The 20,471-nt window shown below is 62.9% G+C and overlaps 3 protein-coding genes across 4 annotated transcripts in view; 1 reads left to right on the plus strand and 2 right to left on the minus strand.

The window, feature by feature from the left end:
* The window catches only part of ARID3A (AT-rich interaction domain 3A), a 53,662-nt gene extending 42,641 nt beyond the window's left edge, over positions 1–11,021 (minus strand). The window contains exons 1-3 of one of the 2 annotated variants that reach the window (XM_017514470.2): positions 10,834–11,021; positions 6,940–7,568; positions 4,536–4,860 (exon numbers count right to left, since the gene is read on the minus strand). In XM_017514470.2, the coding sequence (XP_017369959.1) occupies positions 4,536–4,860; positions 6,940–7,316 (702 nt within the window). In that variant the 5' untranslated portion in view covers positions 7,317–7,568; positions 10,834–11,021. Of the gene's footprint in view, positions 1–4,535; positions 4,861–6,939; positions 7,569–10,695; positions 10,739–10,833 lie in introns of those variants that run through there. The other variant, XM_017514471.2, reaches the window with a different exon arrangement.
* A 553-nt stretch (positions 11,022–11,574) lies between these two features.
* The window catches only part of R3HDM4 (R3H domain containing 4), a 28,447-nt gene continuing 19,550 nt past the window's right edge, over positions 11,575–20,471 (plus strand). Inside the window, exons 1-2 of the mRNA XM_037733446.1 lie at positions 11,575–11,670; positions 12,344–12,450. Of these exons, the coding sequence (XP_037589374.1) occupies positions 11,575–11,670; positions 12,344–12,450 (203 nt within the window). The remainder of the gene's footprint in view (positions 11,671–12,343; positions 12,451–20,471) is intronic.
* Positions 16,066–19,631, minus strand: KISS1R (KISS1 receptor). Its single transcript, XM_017514507.2, has 5 exons — positions 19,039–19,631; positions 17,948–18,072; positions 17,327–17,462; positions 16,860–17,092; positions 16,066–16,685 (listed from the first exon to the last, which is right to left on the minus strand). The coding sequence occupies exons 1-5, from the start codon at positions 19,280–19,282 to the stop codon at positions 16,230–16,232; spliced, it is 1,194 nt and encodes a 397-aa protein (XP_017369996.1). The 5' UTR covers positions 19,283–19,631; the 3' UTR covers positions 16,066–16,229.

Here is a 20,471-nt window from a genome sequence, read left to right on the forward strand (position 1 = left end):
GCTGGAGTACAGTGATGCAATCATGGCTTATCACAACCTCGACCTCCCAGGCTCAGGTGATCCTCCCACCTCAGCCTCCCAAGTAGCTGGGACCGCGGGTGTACGCCACCACGCCCTCCTAATTTTTTTTTTTTTTTTTTTTGGAAAAACAGGATTTAGGGCTGGGTGCGGTGGCTCACGCCTGAAATCGCAGCACTTTGTGAGGCCGAGCTAGGTGGACACCTGAGGTCAGGAGTTTGAAACCAGCCTGACCTACATGGAGAAACCTCATCCCTACGAAAAATACAAAATTAGCTGGGCGTGGTGCAACATGCCTGTAATCCCAGCACTTTGGGAGGCCAAGGTGGGTGGATCACGGGGTTAGGAGTTCAAGACCAGCCTGGCCAAGATGGTGAAACCCTATCTCTACTGAAAATACAAAAAATTAGCCGGGCATGGTGACACACGTCTGTCATTCCAGCTACTTGAAGGGGGGGCTGAGGCAGAGAATCGCTTGAACCCAGGAGGCGCTGCAGTGAGCTGAGATCGCGCCACTGCACTCCAGCCTGGACGACAGAGCAAGACTCCGTCTCAAAAACAAAAAAAACCAAACAGCATTTTATCATCTTGCCCAGGAGGCTGGTCTCGAACTCCTGGGCTTAAGCAATCTGCCCACCTCGGTCTCCCAAAGTGCTGGGATTACAGGCGTGAGCCACTGTGCCCGGCCCAAACTGTACACTTTAAAACAGTGAATTGATTCAGGTCTCTCAGCCAAAAAAATGAAATAAAACAGTGAATTGAATGGCATATGACCTATAGCCCAACAAAGCTTCTTTTTAAGATTCATTTCAAATTTATTCAACACTTATTAGAGTTGTTGACACTGAAGGTTCAAATCCTTAAGTGGCTGAAGACCTGCTGCCGCCCACCCTGTGCGTTTAAAACTCACCACAGCGGGGCATGGTGGCGGGCGCCTGGAATCCCAGCACTTTGAGAGGGCAGATGGCCTGAGGTGGCCGGGTCACCTGAGCCCAGGAGTTCCAGACCAGCCTGGGCAACACAGAGAGACCCCACCTCTACAAGAATTAGCTGAGCATGGTGGCAATTGTCTGGACTCCCGGCTACTCAGGAGGCTGAGGCAGGAGGATCGATGGAACCCAGAAGATGGAGGCTGCAGTGAGTGAGGACTGCACCACTGCACTCCAGCCTGGGTGACAGAGTAAGGCCGTGTCTCAAAAATAATAAAATCCTATCGGCCGGGCGCGGTGGCTCACGCCTATAATCCCAGCACTTTGGGAGGCCGAGGCGGGTGGATCACCAGGTCAAGAGATCCAGACCATGCTGGTCAATATGGTGAAACCCCGTCTCTACTAAAAATACAAAACATTAGCTGGGCATGGTGGCACGTGCCTGTAATCCCAGCACTTTGGGAGGCCAAGGCGGGTGGATCACGAGGTCAAGAGATCGAGACCATCCTGGTCAACATGGTGAAACCCCGTCTCTACTAAAAATACAAAACATTAGCTGGGCATGGTGGCGCGTGCCTGTAATCCCAGCTACTCAGGAGGCTGAGGCAGGAGAATTGTCTGAACCCAGGAGGCGGAGGTTGCGGTGAGCCGAGATCGCGCCATTGCACTGCAGCCTGGGTAACAAGAGCGAAACTCTGTCTCAAAAAAAAAAAAAAAAATACAAAAAGTAGCCGGGTGGGATGGTGGGCGCCTGTAATCCCAGCCACTCGGGAGGCTGAGGCAGGAGAATCGCTTGAACCCGGGAGGCGGAGCTTGCGGTGGGCCGAGATCGTGCCACTGCACTCCAGCCTGGGCGAAGAACAAGACTCCGCCTCAAAAAAATAAATAAATAAATCAAAATAAAATAAAACAAAATCCTACCAGAGCCGCTCTCCAGAGCCCAGGCCTGCTGGGTGAGTGACAGGAAGCCACCAGGAGGCTGCGTCAGACATCAGGAGGCTGAGATCCTAATCACTGCCTGACGCGTGCCGGCCTCCAAGAGCGCACGTCCCAGGCCCCACGGCGGCCAGGTTCCAGGTGTCCAGGGAGAGAACCCGCGGCCCCGAGCGGGCTGCACCAGCCCCTCCGCAGCCTGGCCGCCCACCAGATCTGCAGCTGACAGCACAATGTCACAGCTGTCGAGGATCTGCAGGCGGAAGTTAGCCTCAAGCCCTGCCAGGACCCGGGAGGAAGAGGCAGAGACGGTGCCAAGAGGCTGGCCAGCAGGCCAGGGCTGCCACGTGCCAGGAAGGGGGTGGGGCAGGCGCCGGAGCCAACAGGGGCCCCAGCAGGGGTAAGGGGGGGAACATCGGCTGGGCCGGCTAAGCCCAGGCCACTGTTGACACTGGAGTGCAGGTGCCTGGCCAGCTGGGCGGGCGGTGGCGTCGGCGGCTGGACCTGCCACAAACGGCCCGGGATAAGATCCCGGGACTGGCTGGGCATGCTGACTCAGGCCTGTAATCCCAGCACTTTGGGAGGCCGGGTTAGGCAGATCACTTGAGCTCAGGAGTCTGAGACCAACCTGGGCAAATAGTGAGACCCTGTCTCTAGGGGAAAAAAAAAATCCCAGGACTGCAGGGAGGGGCCTCCCCCACCCCCACTGCCCACACCCCTCCTTGGCCCCCAACTTCTCGGAATTCCAATCCCATCTCCTGTAAGACCTAGTCCGGGGTGGCACCCGGCTTCCAACCCCTACACACAAGCCCAGCTTCAGTCCAACCTCAGGGCCTTTGCACAAGCTGTTCCCTGCCCGGGACACCCAGGAAGTAGGCGCCGGGGGACCAGGCATCCAGCAGGAGCTCCGTGAATACCTGAGGCTGCGGGTGACACATGGTGACCCCTCCCTGCTCTGGCCTCAGTTTCCCCACCTCAGCTTCACGCTGCAGAAAACCCCTGACAGCCCTGGCTGCAGCGCCTGCGACCCTGACCCAGAGTGTCACCCGGACGAACTCCACGGTGGCTTCTGCCGCCTTTGTTCCAGACACGCTGCGGGCTGAGGGGTCAGGGCGCCTGGCTAGTCGCCCCGTCGGTTTTGGGCCTTGGAGGTTGGGGCTGTCTGAACGGGGCATGTGTCCAGGGTCAGGGGGGTCCCATTCACCTCTGACCCCCCCCCACCAGGACTGACTGACTGAGGGGGGGCCTTGACCCCCGCTGTGGGCTTGGCTATGACCCTGAGGGGGTGGCGGTCTCCGTCCAACTCCTGCCCGCCCCCCGCCCCAGTCCAGGGAGCCCGGACAGACGGCAAATATTGGGTGAATAAACAAATGAAATCAAACAGAATCCGCCCTCAACGTGCTCATCAGTATCCGCTTAGACCCAGAAAAGATCACGCGCCCGGCGCCCCAGGCCCGTCTCCCAGCGCCGAGCCTCGGCTTTCTCACAGGCAAAACGGGACGCATGGTGGCGTGGCCCGTAGAGTCTCCCCTTCTCTGGGAAAGGGAAACTGAGTCACAGAGCAGGGTGGGGTCGGCGAGACACCCCCGAGTCCCCGCCGCAGCCCTGCCCGTTCCCCCACACTGCGCTGCGTCCGGCTTTCAGCCCTTTACTGGGTGTGAACTTCCAGGCAGCCCAAGCTGAACGCTCTCAAGGGCTGCTGGGGTCAGAGCCGCGCCTCCTACCAAGCACCCCTGGAGTCAGGAGCCCCAGGGAGGCCCCACTGGGTGTCTGTGCCTCAGCCCCTCCTGGAAGGCTCCTCAGAGCAGGTCCTGGAAGCCCAGGGTCGGAGGGGCTCCCCTTGGGCAGGCGTGTCCCAGCGCGTCCGTCACCCACCTCCCCGCGGGAGCCCAGACCAGCCTCTGGCCCTGAGCGAGAAGGTGGCTCCCCCCAGCCGCGCCCAGAGGTCAGGGCACAGCCCAGCTGGCCGAGGGCTGGAATGTGAGCCCGGCCACCATCTGGTTTCCATCTGCCCGGCCCAGCACCGCCCAACTTCAAAGCACCCCCCGCCTGGCCACTTCCTCTGGCCTGGCCGCCTGTGGGGAAAGGCCGGGGCGGCCCCTGCTTCCTCCTGCAGCCTGGGGTCCCTGAGACCCCCCTGCCAGCCCGGCCTTAACTGCCCACTCAGAGCCTCACAGGCCCTGGCTCCTGCAGCTACCCCTGAGCCACCCCCGGGTCCCCTCGGCGGCCAGCTGCAGCCCGCAACCCCCAGGCTGTCCACAGACTCCGGGGCATGGAGAAGGCTCCTCACCGCGTCACCACGGCCCCCGCCCTCTGCCCGCATCGCCCACATGCCTGGTTCCTGCAGCCCACGCCCGGCTCAGGCTGGCCCCGGCCCCTCCCTCCCAGACCTGCCTTTCCGTCTCTGCCCCGTCACCAGCTCTGACGTGGGGCCCGGAGCCCCCCAGGTTTCTGCTTCCCGGCTGGTACCCCTCACACATCCCACAGCAGAGCCCACGCGCTGGGGGCATCGGCGCTGCGGCCTCCACAGGAACCCCGGTTCTCAACATGACGCCCGGCTCAGCACGCACCCCGAAAAACGTGGGCCTTCCAAGGGCCCCAGTGGGTGGGCCCAGGAACCTGCGGCCCCCCGCCCCGCGGGACGCGCCCACTCACCTGCTTAAACTGTTCCTCGTACGTCCAGTCCCCGTGGTCCGGTGGCTGCAGCTGTGGGGCGACACAGGCGGCCCCTCCAGAGTGGGCAGCGCCAGGCCCGGGCCGCTCCTGGGTCCCCAGTGCCCTGGGAACGCCGTCACTGCCGCGGAAGGCCTGGGGCGGCTGGGCCTTGTGGGGGAACAGGGCTGAAGTGCTCAGGCTGGCGGGGCCTGGGGGCCCCAGCCCCTCCTCGTCCTCCTCCTCCTCCTCCTCCTCCTCATAATCCTCCTCCTCCTCATCCTCCCCGAGGTCTTCCTCCATCTCCTCCTCCTCCCATTTGGGCTTCCTGGGGTGAGCAGAGGGCAGGAGTCAGGCAAGAAGGTACCGGCTCGTCCCTGCCCAGGGACAGACCCGCTCCCCGACCCAACCTCAGTTTCTTTCTCTGGAAATGGGTTTGCAGAGAGCTCCCGTGAGCACAGCCTGTGCGGGGCCCATTTTGTTCTCAATTAGCCCAGAACAGCACAAACGGCCCCTACAGCATGAATTTTGGGGCCCTGAAAAGCATCACGCGGGCAGGCACGGTGGCACACGCCTACAATGCCTGCAGCACTCTGGGAGGCCAAGGCAGGAGGATCCCTGGAGCCCAGGAGGTGGAGGCTGCAGTGAGCTGTGATGTCATCGCTGCACCTCAGCCTGGGCCACAGAGGAAGACCCTGTCTCTTAAAAAAAAAAAGCGGGGGCGGATTATCATCGCAGGCTGGTTCCCGCAGCAGGCATCCTGTGCCCGGCTCCACCCCCTCGTCCCTCCACAGGGAGAATTCTCCCACCGCTACCTGAAATCCCCCCCGCTCCAAGCCGCTGCCCCTCCACGACGCCCCTCCTAGGTTTTCCTGGCAGCCCTTTGTACAGCCTGACATCCCGTGGCTTCTTTGCTAGGTTGTGTTTGTTTCAGGAGACAGGGTCTCCCGTCGCCCAGGCTGGAGTGCAGTGGCGCGATCACCGCTCCCTGCAGCCTCAGCTTCCTGGGCTCACGCCAGCCTCCTGCCTCGGCCTCTCCAGTAGCTGGGGCCACAGATGCATACCACCACCCCCAACTCCTTTTTGTGCTTTCTGTAGAAACAGAGTCTCACTATATTGCCCAGGCTGGTCTGGACCTTTTCAGCCCAACTGATTGTCCCACCTCAGCCTCCCAAAGTGCTGGGATTACAGGCGTGGGCTGCTGGTCCTCCCAGCAAGATGCGGGTTCCTAGAGGCCAGGGTCCCACAGCAAGTGAGCCCTCGGCCAGCCCTGGGGGGACCCACACGCCGCACAGGCCCTGCCGGCTGCAGATTTTATCTGCCCCCGGGGCTGAATCTGCCGTAGCCAGCAGTGACTAGGCTGCTTTAAGTTAACTAGGATGAGACGAAGTTAAAGACCCGGCCCTCAGTCCTCCTGGCCACATTTCCCCGTGTTTGGCAACCACTTCCGGCTGCAGGGTGGAGACGGGGGACGTTTTCACCGCCATCCTGACAGGCCCATTCTCCGGCACCCAGTACAGGCTCGAGAAACACTTGCTGGGGGGGGACAGGGTCCATGGGATGCTCACTTACTCCCTTTAATAAAAAACAGGAGCTTGAGACCAGCCTGGCCAACTTGGCGAAACCCCATCTCTACTAAGAACATGAAAATCAGCCGGGCGTGGTGGCGCGCGCCTGTGATCCCAGCTACTCGGGAGGCTGAGGCAGGAGAATCACCTGAACCAGGGAGGCGGAGGCTGCAGTGAGCCCAGATCGTGCCACTGCCCTCCAGCCTGGGCGACAGAGCAAGAAAGACTCTGTTTGAAAAAAGAAGCACATTCTCGGCTCACTACAACCTCCACCTCCCGAATCCAAGCCATTCTCTGCCTCAGCCTCCCGAGTAGCTGGGATCACAGGCGCGCACCACCACGCCCGGCTAATGTTTGTATTTTTAGTAGAGACGGGGTTCCGCCATGTTGGCCAGGATGGTCTCGATCTCCCGACCTCAGGGGATCCGCCCGCCTGAGCCTCCCAAAGTGCTGGGATTACACTCGTGACCCACAGCACCCGGCTAAGAAACATTTTTTTTTGAGACAGGACCTGGCTCCTTCGCCCAGGCTGGAGTGCAGTGGTGCAATCACAACCTACCTCCACCTCCTGGGCTCAAGGGACCCCCCTGCCTCAGCCTCCCTAGTAGCTGGAACCACAGGCAGGCATCGCCGTGCCTGGCTAATTTTTTAATTTTTTCCAACAACGGGGTCTTGTGATCCCTGGGCCCAAGTGATCCTCCCATATCAGCCTCCCAAAGTGCTGGGATTACAGGCAGAAGGCCCCACGGCCAGACCCTCACTTCCATTCTGCAGATGAGCAGAGTGACGCCCAGAGCCAGTAACAGCCCCCAAAGCCCCTGCCCGGGACCCCAACTCACATGTCCTCATCGGAGGCCATATCCTCAAAGTGCTCCTCTCCTGGCCCTTCTCTGCCTCCGCCAGGCACGACTGGTGAGCCCAGTGTCCCCTCCCGGGCTGCGTCCTCCTCCTCCAAGCCTGGGGGCCCGTCCTCGGAGTCACCGGGGCTGGCTGGGTGTCCCAGGCCCGCAGCCGCAGCCCGCATGGCGGCCAGGGCGGCCATCTGAGCCCGCTGCATGCGGGCACTCTCGGGCTCTCTGTCCTCATCGGCGGTGGCGCGGGCCCGGCCGGGGGGCACAGCGGGAGGCTCGGGGGGCAGCTGCTGCCGGGCCTCCAGCTCCTGGCGCGCCCGCTGCTGCCGCTGTAAGAGTGTCTCCATCACGGCCTGTAGCTTCATGGCCCTGCGGGCCGGGCCACCGCCACCACCACGGGCGCTAGGGGTGGGCGGCGGGGGCAGCCCCTGTGGGGACGGGGCCCGGCCACACTGCAGCGTGGGGGCCGCGGGGGAGCCGGGGCAGTGCAGGGTGGCAGGGGGCGGGGGCGGGGGCCGCCGGGCTCAGGCTGAAGGCTGACAGGGCATGCCTCTTCCTCACGCTGGGCTCCAGGGGACAGCGGCCGGCATCTGGCTCATTCACACATTCGCAGAAACCTGAGGGTGGAAAAAGAGATGGTCAGGGCAGGCCTGCTCAGGCCCCCTCCTTCCCAGCGAAGGCCCCCCGGGGATCATCTCTCATGCAGGATGCAGACCTGGAGGACTTCCTGGAGGCAGTGGCACAGGCTCTTCGAATACACCCTACCATGGGCCTGGGTAGCAAGGTCACCCCGCACTGGGCCACAGAGAAACACGCTGTGGCCAGCCTGCCTGCCCCGGGAGATCTCGGATTATTGCTTCACAAGCAGGGTGGGGGAAATGGGCGTTCCTGGCCTGTGATTGGCCAGTAGGCTCCAGGCCCCAGTCAGGCGGGTTCTAAGTTCCAGAGGCTGCCCCAGCCCCTGCTGGAGCGGCCCAGGTATCCTCCCATCTCAGGCCGACAGAGATGGTGACTGCCGGACATTGAGCGCCTGTTGCATACCGGCCCTGGGCTAATCCTCCTCCCATCACACAACTCAACGGCAACGCCCAAGCCCCAACCTCTGGGCCTCAGTTTCTCCACATGCAAAATGGTGTGGAACACAGTACCCCCCTCACGGCCCTCAAGGTGGGATGCAGCGAGTTCATGAGGTTAAGGTGGGAACCAACAGGTGTCAGGGAAGGAGGCGCCAGGGCCGTCCCATTTCACGGCTGAGGACAACTGAGGCTCAGAGACCCTTTGCCTGGACACACAGGGCTCAGGCTTGAACTCAGGGCTGAGTAACCACAGAGCCCCCCACACAGACCCCACACTCTCTCTGCAGGGCAGCAGGAGTCTGGAGTTCCCCAGTCCTCTGCGACCCTCAGCAGGCCAGATGCCTCGTACTGCAACGTGCTCACCCCAGCCTCCAGTCCCATCCACCCAGGGCCAGTCCTAATGGCCTGGGCGCAGAAAGGAGACATCCTGGGGCCTGGGTCCCAGCCCAGGCCACACCTCCACCCACCCAGGCCGCCAATAAAACAGGCCAGGTGGAACCCAACAGGCCTGGGTGCCACCAAGCGACACCCCAGAGTGAAGGCACATGGTGGAGACAGGGGAGGCGGCAAAGCTCCACCCTCCCGAGAGGCAGCTGGGCCCAGGAGGCCGCCCTCAACCCTTACCCTGGCAAAGGAGCCCCCAAGACTCATAAACAGCTCCTGGGCAGACAAGGACTAGAGAGGGAAAGAGGCACAGGCTCCTGGGACTCAGATCCCTCCCATGACCCGACCCCACCCAGGTCGGTGCTGCACAGCAGACCCCCCCAGACCTCCCGTCTCACCGGAGGGGTCCTGCAAAAGCCACCGAGAGCCTTGTGGCCCCCTCTGCCCCAGACTCCCTTTACCCAGACCCCTGAGCCTTTCGGCCCCACGGGTGAATGGCAGTCGGGGGGGCAGGTGGGTGACCCAGGGGAGAAATCAGGGAGGGTACATTCCAAAATAGCCTCTGGGTCCCATCTGTTGTGGGGACAGAGGTCCCAGGTCACAAAGACCTCAGGGCCACAGTGCGGGGGAGGGACCAGGAGAGCCTGGTGGTCCAGAGCCCCCCGCCCCAGGCCCTTCACCCACCACCCACCCCAAGAAAGTGCTGAGGGGGCATTTCTGGCTCAGGGTCCGGTCAGGTCTGCTGCCCCTCCCCCACCTTTGACAACTTCAAGAAGCCCCCCCCCCCACGGAAGAGCTCCAAGCAAAGCCCCCCCCTCTTTGGGGGCACAGAAGGAAGAGGCCAAAGGAAGCCACTCCCCCCACCACCCCGCTCCGAGCTCTGCTGGGTTTAATGACCCTTCCGGGTCGCCGGGTGGGGGAGGGGAGCAGGACAGGCCTCCACGTTGGGGCCGGTGGAGGGGGCAGGTGGGGATCCCAGATTCCCCCCCCAGGCCAAGCCTGGGTGCCCCCCCAAGGCCGCCATTAACCCTAAACTGGCAACGCCCGCCCCCTTCAGACCCCTCCCCCAAGAGCCCTTTGTCCTCGACCCCCACCCCCATTTTATGACAGCCCCAAGGGAGAGGCCGGGACGGGGCGCTGGGTGGTCGTTGGACCTGGCAGGGGTGGGGGGCGGAGGGATCCTGGGCCACACCCTCCTCCCCCCAGGCCTCCGGAGAGAGGTCACCCGCTCGGCCCGGGCCTTGCAAAACATGGTTATTTAAAGAGTTGTGCAAGGCCCTGGGCCCGCGGGTGGCGAAAGGGGCCCCTCACTCCACGAGGGGAAGGGGGGGGAGGGGCGGGCAGAAAGCTGGGGAGGGGGCTGAGAAAGTCCGGGGGGGGGGCGGCTGGAGGAAGTGAGAAAAAAACTCAAGAGGGAGAAACAAGAAGACAGAAACCCTGGCCCGGATTTCAAAGGCTTCTTGGAAAGCGGCCGATTTGCATGGGGGGCGGGGGGAACCCCTCCAGCCCGAGCGCCTAAAAACGGAAGATAATCGAACCCGCCGCCTGGGGTCGGCGCCGAACGTTGGAGTTGACAAACGCGCGCTCCCAGCGCTTCCTGCGCCCGCTTTTGTGTCTGGGGGGCCCCGACACGGGTCGGGGGGCTCTTCCTGGGAATCCCCGCCGGGGCCCCCGGCAGCCGGGCCCGGCCCACCCGGGCGCGCGGGGGCCGCCGTGTCTCCCTCGGGGGCCCCCCTCTCCGCGCTGGCGCGGACACTTTATAAATAAACCAGCCCGGCCGCGGAGGCTCTCCGGGAACTGCCCTCCCTCCTCTCTGCGCTCCCGAATGAACCCCTGATTTCGGGGGGAAGGAACAAAAACGAAATAAAGTCCCGGGGTGCAGCCCCCGGCGCGCGCGCGCAGAGACCGTTTCCTTCCGCTGGGGAGGGGGGAGGCGCGCGCCCGCGACCCCCGATCGCCCCCGCTCGCCCGATCCAGCGGGGAGTGGGGTCTCCAAGCCGGGCGCGGAGAAGACCCCCCGAACCCCGACCCGCCGGGGCCGCGCGCCCAGCCCGGGCCCTCCCCCCGACATCTCCGCCCAACTTTGGGGACCCCGTTCTCTGGCTTCCAGGGCGCACTGCGCCCACCCCGGCACCGGAACCCGCGCCCCGAACGGCCAGCGCGCCCCCCGGCCTCACCGCGCAGGGCGGCTCGGGGCGGGGGGTCGCAGCGCCCCGCGCCTGGGGTCGGCCTGCCCGGGCCCGCCTGGCCTCCCGCCGCCGGCTCCCGGCCCCGCCCGACTCACCGAGCCGCCCGCCGCGGCCGCGTCTACACCCGCCCGCCCGATCCGAGAGAGGCGCCCCGCGCGCGGCCGGCCCCCGCCCCGCCCCGCCCCCACCCCAGACAAATCACCAGGGGACGAGTCGCTCTCGGATGCAAATACCTGGCCGGTGATTCAGCGCCGCGGCCCGGGCGCGGGAGGGGCTCGCCAGGGCTCCCCACGTTTCCCCGGACGCCCCCTCGCCCCCCGCGCGCGGTCGGACGACGCGCAACCAGCCCGGGGGCGCTGGGGAGCCGGGCGGAGCGGACGGAAATTTTCAGGTCGCGGCCCCTTTAAAGGATAATAAATAATAAACGGGAAGGGGGACCAGCGCCGCGGGAGGCCCCGCCCCCGGCCTAGGGACGGTGCGCAAAGTGCGCGCCGCGGCCCCAAGCGCAGAAGGCGCTGGGGACACGGGCCGGAGCGGGAGCACCCCGAGTGGGGAAGAGGGCACTGGGCCTCCGCCCGGGCGGACTGGGGGGCATCGGAGCCGGCTCCGGGACCAGGACCTTCCCCTTCCTACGGAGCGCCGAGGCCGGGCCTCCGGGGCTCGGAGTTTCACCTTCGCCCCTTAGATGCAGCGCCCCTGCGAGAGTGACTTCACGGCCGCAGCCGCAGTTTCCACGTCTGTGAAATGGGCTGAAAGACCCGGTGTGGAGCGGGGCGGGCGGGGCGGGGGGAAGGACCCCGGGCTCCGCGGGCCTCCGTCTGGGAGGGCCGGGCGGCGCGCGGGGGGCTCTGCGCGGGCGTGGGGAGGTGCGCGCGGGGACCCCGAGACCCCTGGTGGAGGCCAGGACGACCCCGCCCGGCCCGGCTGCCACCAGCGCTGGGGGCTCGGCCGCCCACGGCGAAGCGAGGGCGGTGATGACTTCCACGGTCCCGGCGCGCGCCTGCCCGGCCACGTGCCCCGCGCCGCCCTCCAGGGAGGTCCCCGCCTGTCCCCAGCCCGCACGCCTCTCGGTAGTGGGCACCCTTGTGGTCCTCACTGCGCAGAGCAGTAAACTGAGGCACGCAGCGGGGTGCAAGGAAGGCGGTGTTGGGGGGGCGCGTGCTCTGCAGGGAGCTGTGAGCATGGAGGCACCCCCCGGGGGCTAAGCGCAGAGGCACAGGCTCCAGGCCGGATGTGAGCCCAGGGGAGCCTGGAGGGCGGGCAGGGGCCACCCAGGGGGGCCCTCACCTGTGGAGGGTCTCTAAGGCGGGCTCGGGTCCCTGGTGCTGAGTGCTGGGGGGCGGGGTCGCAGGCGTCTCTCACCCCTTCCCCTAAAGTAACGTTGCCACTTTCTCTCTGTCCTTCCCGCAGCTGCACCTCCTCCCGTGACAGAACGACGGTGGCTCAAGCCTGTAATCCCAGCACTTTGGGAGGCCAAGGAGGGCGGATCATCTGAGGTCGAGAGTTCGAGACCAGCCTGGCCAACATGGTGAAAACCCCCCGTTTCTACTAAAAATACAAAAATCAGCTGGGTGTGGTGGTGCTCTCCTGTAATCCCAGCTACGCGGGAGGCTGAGGCAGGAGAATCCCTGGTGGAGGTTGCGGTGAGCCCAGATCACAGCGCGGCGCTCCCAGGCAGGAAAGCTGCCCCCCCCCCCACTCCAAGGCCTGAATCCAGCCTTCTGGCCCCAGGGCCACATGTAGCCTAATGCCAGCAGGTGTCTGAGAGGCGTCCGCCATTGCTCTATTAAACACCCAAACCCAGCTGTCAGCCCCATCCCTGAGGGAGAGGCCCGAGACACCTGCCCCAGGTGGGGGTTGCTTTGGAGAGACGTTCCCTGTGCTCCCCTCTAGGGCAAGACCCCAGTTCAAGTCTGAAGGTGCAGAAAAGCCCCTGCCACCAAAGATGGAGCACGAGGAGGCCAGCGGACCCAAAAGGCACCTGGAGAGCAGATGCATCGGCCTCTGTGCCTCAGTTTATCCCTTTGTAATATGGGCCAATATTAATTCAACCCCTTCACCATCCTGTTTAGGATTAGGTTGCCCTTTGTTCAAAGGGAACGGCATGGAGTGGGGGCATAATTACCCCTAGGGCAGGAAGGGTAGAGCCCCTACCCGTTTCCCAGGAGGAAGCTGTGACCCGCGTAGCTGGCTGCAGCTTCCCCCAAAGGGGCCAGGCGCAGGGAGGTTCGGACGGAGGATGGCAGCTGCCTGTAGTGAGGGGCTCCTATTTATAGCCTGGAGGCCGGAGAGGGAGCTGAGAATGTCTACACAGACTAGCTGGCTCCACCATATTCCAGATTCCCCTTGCCTGGCGGGGGTAGGCAGCAGTGTGGAGTGAGGTCAGGGCAGACCCCTCTGAGTCCGTGCCCCAGGTCTAAAGATTCCCGAGCCAGACCATCTCCTGGGGCTTCTGTGGCTCTGGGAACCTCCAGCACAGGAAAACAGCCTGATCCTCACCCAACCCTGCAGGTCACTGGACCTGTTCTCCACTCTGCACTCCGGGGTTGGGGACATCCTCATAAAAGCTTCCAGATCGCATTCTCACAGCTCTTCAGGTTCAAAAAGCCCAAACTAGGTCCGGGCCCAGTGGCCCACGCCTGTAATCCCAGCACTTTGGAAGGGCGAGACAGGCGAATAACCTGAGGTCAGGAGTTCGAGACCAGCCTGGCCAACATGATGAAACACCGTCTCTACTAAAAATACAACAAATTAGCTGGGCGTGGTGGCACCTGTAATCCCAGCTACTTGAGAGGCTGAGGCAGGAGAATCGCTTGAACCAGGGAGTTGGAGGTTGTGGTGAGCCGAGATGGCGTCACTGCACTCCAGCCTGGCGACAGAGACTCCTAAAAAAAGGAAAAAAAAAAAAAAACAAGAAGTGAGCTCAGCACAGTGTGTCACGCCTGGGAGGCTTAGGCGGGAGGATGGCCTAAGACTAGGTGTTCAAGATGAGCCTGGCCAACACAGTGAGACCCTGTCTCCACAAAAAAATTGTAAAATAAAAAAATTAAGGCTGAGCACTGTGGCTAAAGACTATAATCCTGGCAATTTGGGAAGCTGAGAAGGGAGGGTCGCCTGAGCCCGGGAGTTTGAGACCAGCCTGGGCTACATAACGAGACCCCATCTCTACAAAAAAATACAAAAATTAGCCCGGTAGGGTGGCACACGCCTGTAGTCCCAGCTGTGTGGGAGGCTGAGGCAGGAGAATTGCCTGAACCCAGGAGACAGAGGTTGCAGTGAGCCGAGATCGCGCCATTGCACTCCAGCCTGGGCAACAAGAACGAAACTCTATCTCAAAAAAAAAGAAAAAGCTCATATATATGTATGTGTGTGTGTGTGTGTATTCACATACATGTATGTGTACATACACATATAAAACGAATCCAACCGGTCATATCCATCTTTGTATCAACCCAGACATAAAATATCATTTTCCCCCTTTTCCAGGACATGAAGCAGAATAAAATATTCTTTTCGTCTTTCTTTTACGGTGACTATTGTAGAATAAATTTACCATTTTAAATATTTTTTCATAGGAGGGGCCCTCAAAAGCAAAGTTCCTAAGACCAGGATCATTCATCATGTGTCTCTGATTGTCCCACTTCCCAGCGGGAGAGTCCAGGTTGGGGTCCCAATGAGCGACACCCACCCCTGGGCGTCGGGCACCCCTGGACACCCAAGAAACGTTGGAGGCGAGACAAGAAGGCGGGAAACCTCAGCGGGCCGCGCGTGCCACCTGCCGGGCACCTGCGGAACTGCGGGCGGAGGCGGGGCTCCCGCTGGGGCGGGGCCTTGGGGGCGACGCTGCCGTCGGGGCGGGGCCGGCGGCCGCTAGGTGGCGCCGTCTCACCTGAAAATGAATTTCGTGGCCGGGATCACCGGATCACCGGAGACCAGAGTTCGAGACCAGCCTGGCCAATATCATGAAACCCCGTCTCTACTAAAAATAAAAAAATTAGCCGGGCGCGGTGGTGCACGCCTGTAATCCCAGCTCCTTGCGAGGCTGAGGCAGGAGAATTGCTTGCACCCCAGAGGCGGGGGTTGCAGTGAGCTGAGATCGCACCACTGCACTTCAGCCTGGGCGACAGAGCAAAAACTCCGCCTTAAAAAAACAAACAGGCCGGGCCGGGCGCGGTGGCTCACGCCTGTAATCCCAGCACTTTGGGAGGCCGAGGCGGGTGGATCACGAGGTCAAGAGATCCAGACCATCCTGGTCAACATGGGGAAACCCCGTCTCTACTAAAACTACAAAAAATTAGCTGGGCATGGTGGCGCGTGCCTGTAATCCCAGCTACTCAGGAGGCTGAGGCAGGAGAATTGCCTGAACCCAGGAGGCGGAGGTTGCGGTGAGCCGAGATCGCGCCATTGCACTCCAGCCTGGGTAACAAGAGCGAAACTCCGTCTCCAAAAAAAAAAAAAAAATACCAAACAAACAAAAAAGAGAGATGGAGCCTAGTTCTGTTGCCCAGGCTGGAGTGCAGTGGTGCCAACTGAGCTCACTGCAACCTCCATCTTCTGGGCTCAAGTAATTCTCCTGCCTCAGCCTCCCAAGTAGCTGGGACTACAGACGCCTACCACCACGCCATGCTAATTTTTGTATTTTTAGTAGAAACTGGTTTTCACCATGTTGGCCAAGCTGGTCTCGAACCCCTGAGCTTAGGTGATCCACCCACCTCGGCCTCCCAAAGTGCTGGGATTATAGGTGTGAGCCACCACGCCCAGCATAAATTTCCTTGTAGAGATGGGGTCTTGCTATGTTGCCCAGGCTTGTCTTCAGCTCCTGGCCCCAAGCAATCTTCCCTCCTCAGCCCTCCAAAGCATTAGCATTTTAAGTGTGAACCAGCAAGACCAGTAACCTTGTGGGACTTCTAAGCTCGGGCCTGAAGAGTTCTTGAGCGTTCTTGGCTGGGTGCAGTGGCTCTCACCTGTAATCTCAGCACTTCGGGAGGCTGAGCCAGGGGGATCACTTAAGGTCAGGAGTTTGAGACCAGCCTGATTAACAAGGCGAAACCCCATCTCTACTAAAAATACAAAAATTAGCCAGGCGTGGCGGCCTATTTCTGTAATCCCAGCTACTTGGGAGGCTGAGGCAGGAGAATCGCTTGAGCCAGGGAGGCGCAGGTAGTAGTGAGCTGAGGCAGAGGCTGCAGTGAGCTGAGATCGCGCCACTGCACCCCAATGAGACCATGTCTCAAAAAAAAAGGAAGACAGAGAGAGAGGGGGAGGAGGAGAGAGAGAGAGAGAGAGGGAGGGAGGGAGGAGGGGGGAAGAAAGAAGGAGAGAAAGAAAAAGAAAAGTGGAATGAATCATACAGAGCGACAACTACAAGACCGTGAGAAAACATCTGACATGTTCTGGAATGATCCAGAAAGTCCCGTGTTGACACATCTTTAATTTCAGGAAACACAGAAATAATTTCAATGTCAACAGCAAACATCACAGCAAACCTGCACCCGACTGTCAGAAGAAGAGGCCAAAACATTTGCATGGATGATCTCGGAATGCAAGAAAAACATGACAAACAGAAGAACAGCCGCTGTTCCAGCAGCCCCCGCTCCGGAGGGGGCCGCTTGTTTCCCCACGGGTCCGCTCAGAGAGGAGCGCCGTCCACCCCCGGGACGCAGAGTTCCCGCGCCGCCGGCCCGCCGCGCCCTGGCTTATGCGCCCTGGCGGGGGCCGGGTACAACCCCAGGCGGTGCAGCTCCGCGCGCGGGGCGGCGGGGTCCGAGGCTCCGGGCCGGCGGGGGCGGGGGCGGCGGGGCGCGCAGGGGCACACGCGGCGGAGGGCCTGTCGGAAGTGCGAGCCCAGGAAGGCGTAGAGCAGCGGGTTCAGCGCGGAGTTGCTGTAGGACATGCCGTGAGCCCAGGTCTTGACCGCGTACGCGGCGTAGCTGCGCGGGTGCCAGGCGCCCGCGGGGCCCAGCGCCTGCAGCGTCAGGAACAGCTGGATGGGGCCCCAGCAGGCGGCGAACAGCAGGACCACGGCCGCCACCAGCCGCGACACCCTGGCCCGCACCGCGTCCGCGCGCTGAGCCAGCAGCTGCCCCTGGGGGTGGGAGGAGGCGGTCAGAGCAGAGGCCGCGGCCGGCTGGGCTCATCCCCTCGCGCCGCCCCTCCTGGACCCCCTGGGCTGTCCCTACCGCGCAGATGCCCCCACCGGCGCCTCCCACCCTGGTGCCTCCCCGCCCGCCCCGTCTCGCCGTCCCCGCGCGCCGCGCACCTGCAGGGCGCTATCGAGGGACGCGGGGCGCACGGCGGCCCGGCCCAGGTGGCGGAGCATGGCCCCATAGCAGGCGCAGGTGGCGAGCAGCGGCAGCAGGTACAGCGCCAGCAGGTTGTACAGCGCGAAGGCGCGCTCCAGGGCGCGGCTGGGGAAGGCCTCTCTGCAGTAGGTGCTCGGCCCCGGGGACAGGCGGTGCAGGGCGAGCACCGGCGCAGACACCGCCGCGGAGCCTGCGCCACACGCCGGTGAAGACCCCACTCGGGGGACCAGCGGCCCCCCAAGTGCCTCCCCGGGAGGCGCTCACCGAGCCACCCTGCTGAGCGAGCGCCCAGTCTGCAGCCTCGCTGGTCCTGGGCAGGCAGAGCTATTGCGCCCATTCTCCAGATGCCCGAGCGAGGCAGCAGGGGGCTCCGGGCGCCCAGGGCGCTAGGACTTGTTCCCCTTCCCGGGCGAGGTGTACTTACCCACCCAGATGCTGAGACTGACAGCCAGCGCCAGGCGGGGCGTGCGGCGGTGCAGGGCTCGCAGTGGGAACACTGTCACATACCAGCGGTCCACGCTCATGGCGGTCAGAGTGGCGCACGTGGCCTGCACCGAGACCTGCGGGGGCCACCAGCAGGGTGTGTGGCCACCTGCGCAGTTGAGAGCCTGCCCTGTCGCCAGCCCTGCCGGTCCCCCTGCGTGTGCGAACACTCAGGCACGGGATGTTTCCGGGGAGGGGTGTCCAAGGCGGGTTGAGGGGACCGGAGGGTTGGGCAAGTGAGGAAGCCCCTGGGGGCGGCTGGGACCCTGAGTCTAAGACAGGGGGGCAGCGTGGAGTGGAGGGACACGCGGGCAAGAAGCCTCAGAGCCTGGATCGTCCTTCCTCACCAGTGACCCGGGTCTCCGTCTGTGTCTCCACCCCACCCTTCGGGCTCCGCACTCCAGGTCTAGGCTGCACCCCCCGCCCAGCCGCGTCCGGCAAGCTGGGCCCCCCAGCCCCTGGTTTTCCTATGTGTTGCCCCGCGCTCCGCCCAAGGTCGCCCCCACCACGTGCGCCCTCCCTCCCTACATTCACTCCCCTTCCCTCCTGCTCCGGAGCGCACCTGCTGGATGTAATTGAGGAACTTGCACATGAAGTCGCCCAGCACCCAGGCGGGCAGCGGATACAACAGGGCGGTGAAGGGGACGCAGCACAGGAGGAAGGTCAAGTCCGTGGCTGCCAGGTTAGCTGCGGTGGGAACACGCGGGCGCTGGGCGTGAGCGCTTCTGGCCCACACCCTGGTCTGAGCGACCAGCAGGGTGGCTCAGGGAGGCCTCCCCGCAGAGCCCCCGGCCTCCTCGGGCGGAGAAGTTGGGACACCGTCCGGTAATTCCTGGTTACATCTGAAACATTACGCACTCCAGCTCGGGTTTCCTGGCCACTACCGCAGAAATCAGTTCTTGGTTTTTTTTTTGTTTGTTTGTTTGTTTGTTTGTTTTTGAGATGGAGAATATATACATATTTTGAGACCGAGTCTCCCTCTGTCGTCCAGGCTGGAATACAGTGGCCGCATATTGGCTTAATGCAATCTCCGCTTCCCGGGTTCAAGCGATTCTCCTGCCTCAGCCTCCCGCGTAGCTGGGATTACAGGCGCGCGCCACCATGCCCAGCTAAATTTTATAATTTTAGTAGAGACGGGGTTTCACCTTGTTGGCCAGGCTGGTTTCGAACTCCTGACCTAGTGATCCGCCCGCCTCTGCCTCCCAAACTGGTGGGATTACAGACCTGAGCCACCGCGGCCGGCCAGAAATCATTTCTGCTCCGCCGTGTGGGGGCTGGAGAAGCCCGAGCAGACCCCCGCCTCTCTGAGCCTCAGTTTCCTCATCTGCAAACTGGAGACCAGGGTCCCGGGCCAGCAGCCACCGACTGGACTCACAGCTGTGTGGGGTAGGGGACCCCAGGACACAAACGCATAAATAGGCTCAGAGAGCCACCAGAACAGAGGTCGCAAACTGAGACCTGTCGGCCAAACCCGCCCCCAGCCTTTGGCTCCACGTGCCGCACCCCAGACTTCGGGGTGGGGGGGACCCCTGCGGGGGACAGAGCCGGGTCTGGGAGGGCCCCGGTGCGCCGCGAGGAGGAGCCCCAAGCCGCTCGGCCCTCGGAGTCCCCCGACCCGACCGGCGGCAGGTGCGGCGCGGCGCGCGCACTCACCGATGTAGAAGTTGGTCACTGTCTGCATCTGCTTGTGGCGGCAGATGACGTAGATGACCAGCGAGTTCCCCACCAGGCCCAGCAGCATCAGCGCAGCAAAGAAGAGCGGCACCACCCAGGAGTCCACGAACCCCAGAGCGGGGACCCGACCGTCGGAGGCGTTGGCGCCGCAGCCCGGGCAGCCCGAGGTGTTGGCGGGCGCCCACCAGGACGCGTTGGGCCCGGATATAGCCGCCCTGTGCATGGCTGCGCCTCCCTCCTCCTCCCGGCCGCCCTCCAGGATTGCGCCCCGGCACCGCCCCGGACACCCCTCCGCCCTGCCGCCGGGAGATGCGCCCGCGGAGCCCTGGAAGGGTCTCGGCTGGAGGCGGCGGGGTCCGCAGGGCAGCTGGGGTGGGCTCGGCGGCTCCTCTGCGGTCGCTGCTGCAGCCGAGCGTTTATAGCCCGGGCCCCCCCTTGTCCTTGCCTTCCCGCCTCTCCCGCAGCCGCTGGCCACTCCCTCCCCTGCCCACGCGCCCTCTATTACCCCAGCGGCAACCTCCCCATTCCCTCCTCCCGGCGCACGGAGCAGGAGGGGGACTGAGGGGGGCGGAGCAGGAGGGGGACTGAGGGGGGCGGAGCAGGCGGGGGGTGCACGCGTGGAGGCCAAGAACCGACTTTAACCAGGGAGCAGACGCTCAGTTCCGATTTGGAACCGAGCCGAGGCGCGAACCCTGAGACCAGGGAATGTGTGAAGGGCTTTGACCCTCTTAGGGGCTGGGGCTCCAGGTGGGTGGGCCCAGGCTGGCGGCGAGGCCAGCCCTCAGCGGAGACCCTGAGTGAGGATAACCTGGGTTTGTCCCCAGGACCCTGGAGAGTCATGGAAGGGTTAGGGTAGGTGAGGGTCGTCCCAGATCTGGCGGTTTCGGGCTGAACATGGCCACATGGGTGGCAAGGAGTGGCTGACACCCGCAGGGACACCAGCAGCAGGAACCAGGTGTGGGGCACCTTACAAAGGCCAAAACCTTGTTGTTACTGAGACGGTCTTGCTGTTGCCAGGCTGGGGTGCAGTGGCGGGATCTCGCCTCACCGCAACCTCCACCTCCCGGGTTCAAGCAAGTCTCCTGCCTCAGCCTCCCAAGTATTTGGGACTACAGGGGCCTGTCACCATTACAGGCTAATTTTTTGTATTTTTTTTTCTAATTCAATAATAACTTTTTTTTTTTTTTTTAACTCTCAGAACTTTAACATGGGAACATAGTATAATTCAGCCAGTCTTTACCTCCGGGTAACTTCTTCATTGGGTGGCAATTCCCTTTTAAATAACATACTCCTGGCCGGGCGCGGTGGCTCACGCCTGTAATCCCAGCACTTTGGGAGGCCGAGGCGGGTGGATCACGAGGTCAAGAGATCGAGACCATCCTGGTTAACATGGTGAAACCCCGTCTCTACTA

The sequence above is a fragment of the Cebus imitator genome, unplaced genomic scaffold, assembly GCF_001604975.1.
Source record: "Cebus imitator isolate Cc_AM_T3 unplaced genomic scaffold, Cebus_imitator-1.0 Scaffold524, whole genome shotgun sequence".
Classification (NCBI taxonomy): domain Eukaryota; kingdom Metazoa; phylum Chordata; class Mammalia; order Primates; family Cebidae; genus Cebus; species Cebus imitator.

What these genes read in the sequence shown, in the direction of transcription:
- KISS1R (XM_017514507.2), bottom strand. Translation starts at nt 19,282, where the DNA reads ATGCACAGGGCGGCTATATCCGGGCCCAACGCGTCCTGGTGGGCGCCC. An exon ending in CAGTCTCAGCATCTGGGTGG is followed by an intron (nt 17,093 to 17,326) that starts GTAAGTACACCT and finishes CGTGTGGCGCAG; the next exon opens with GCTCCGCGGCGGTGTCTGCG. An exon ending in CCCTCGATAGCGCCCTGCAG is followed by an intron (nt 16,686 to 16,859) that starts GTGCGCGGCGCG and finishes TCCCACCCCCAG; the next exon opens with GGGCAGCTGCTGGCTCAGCG.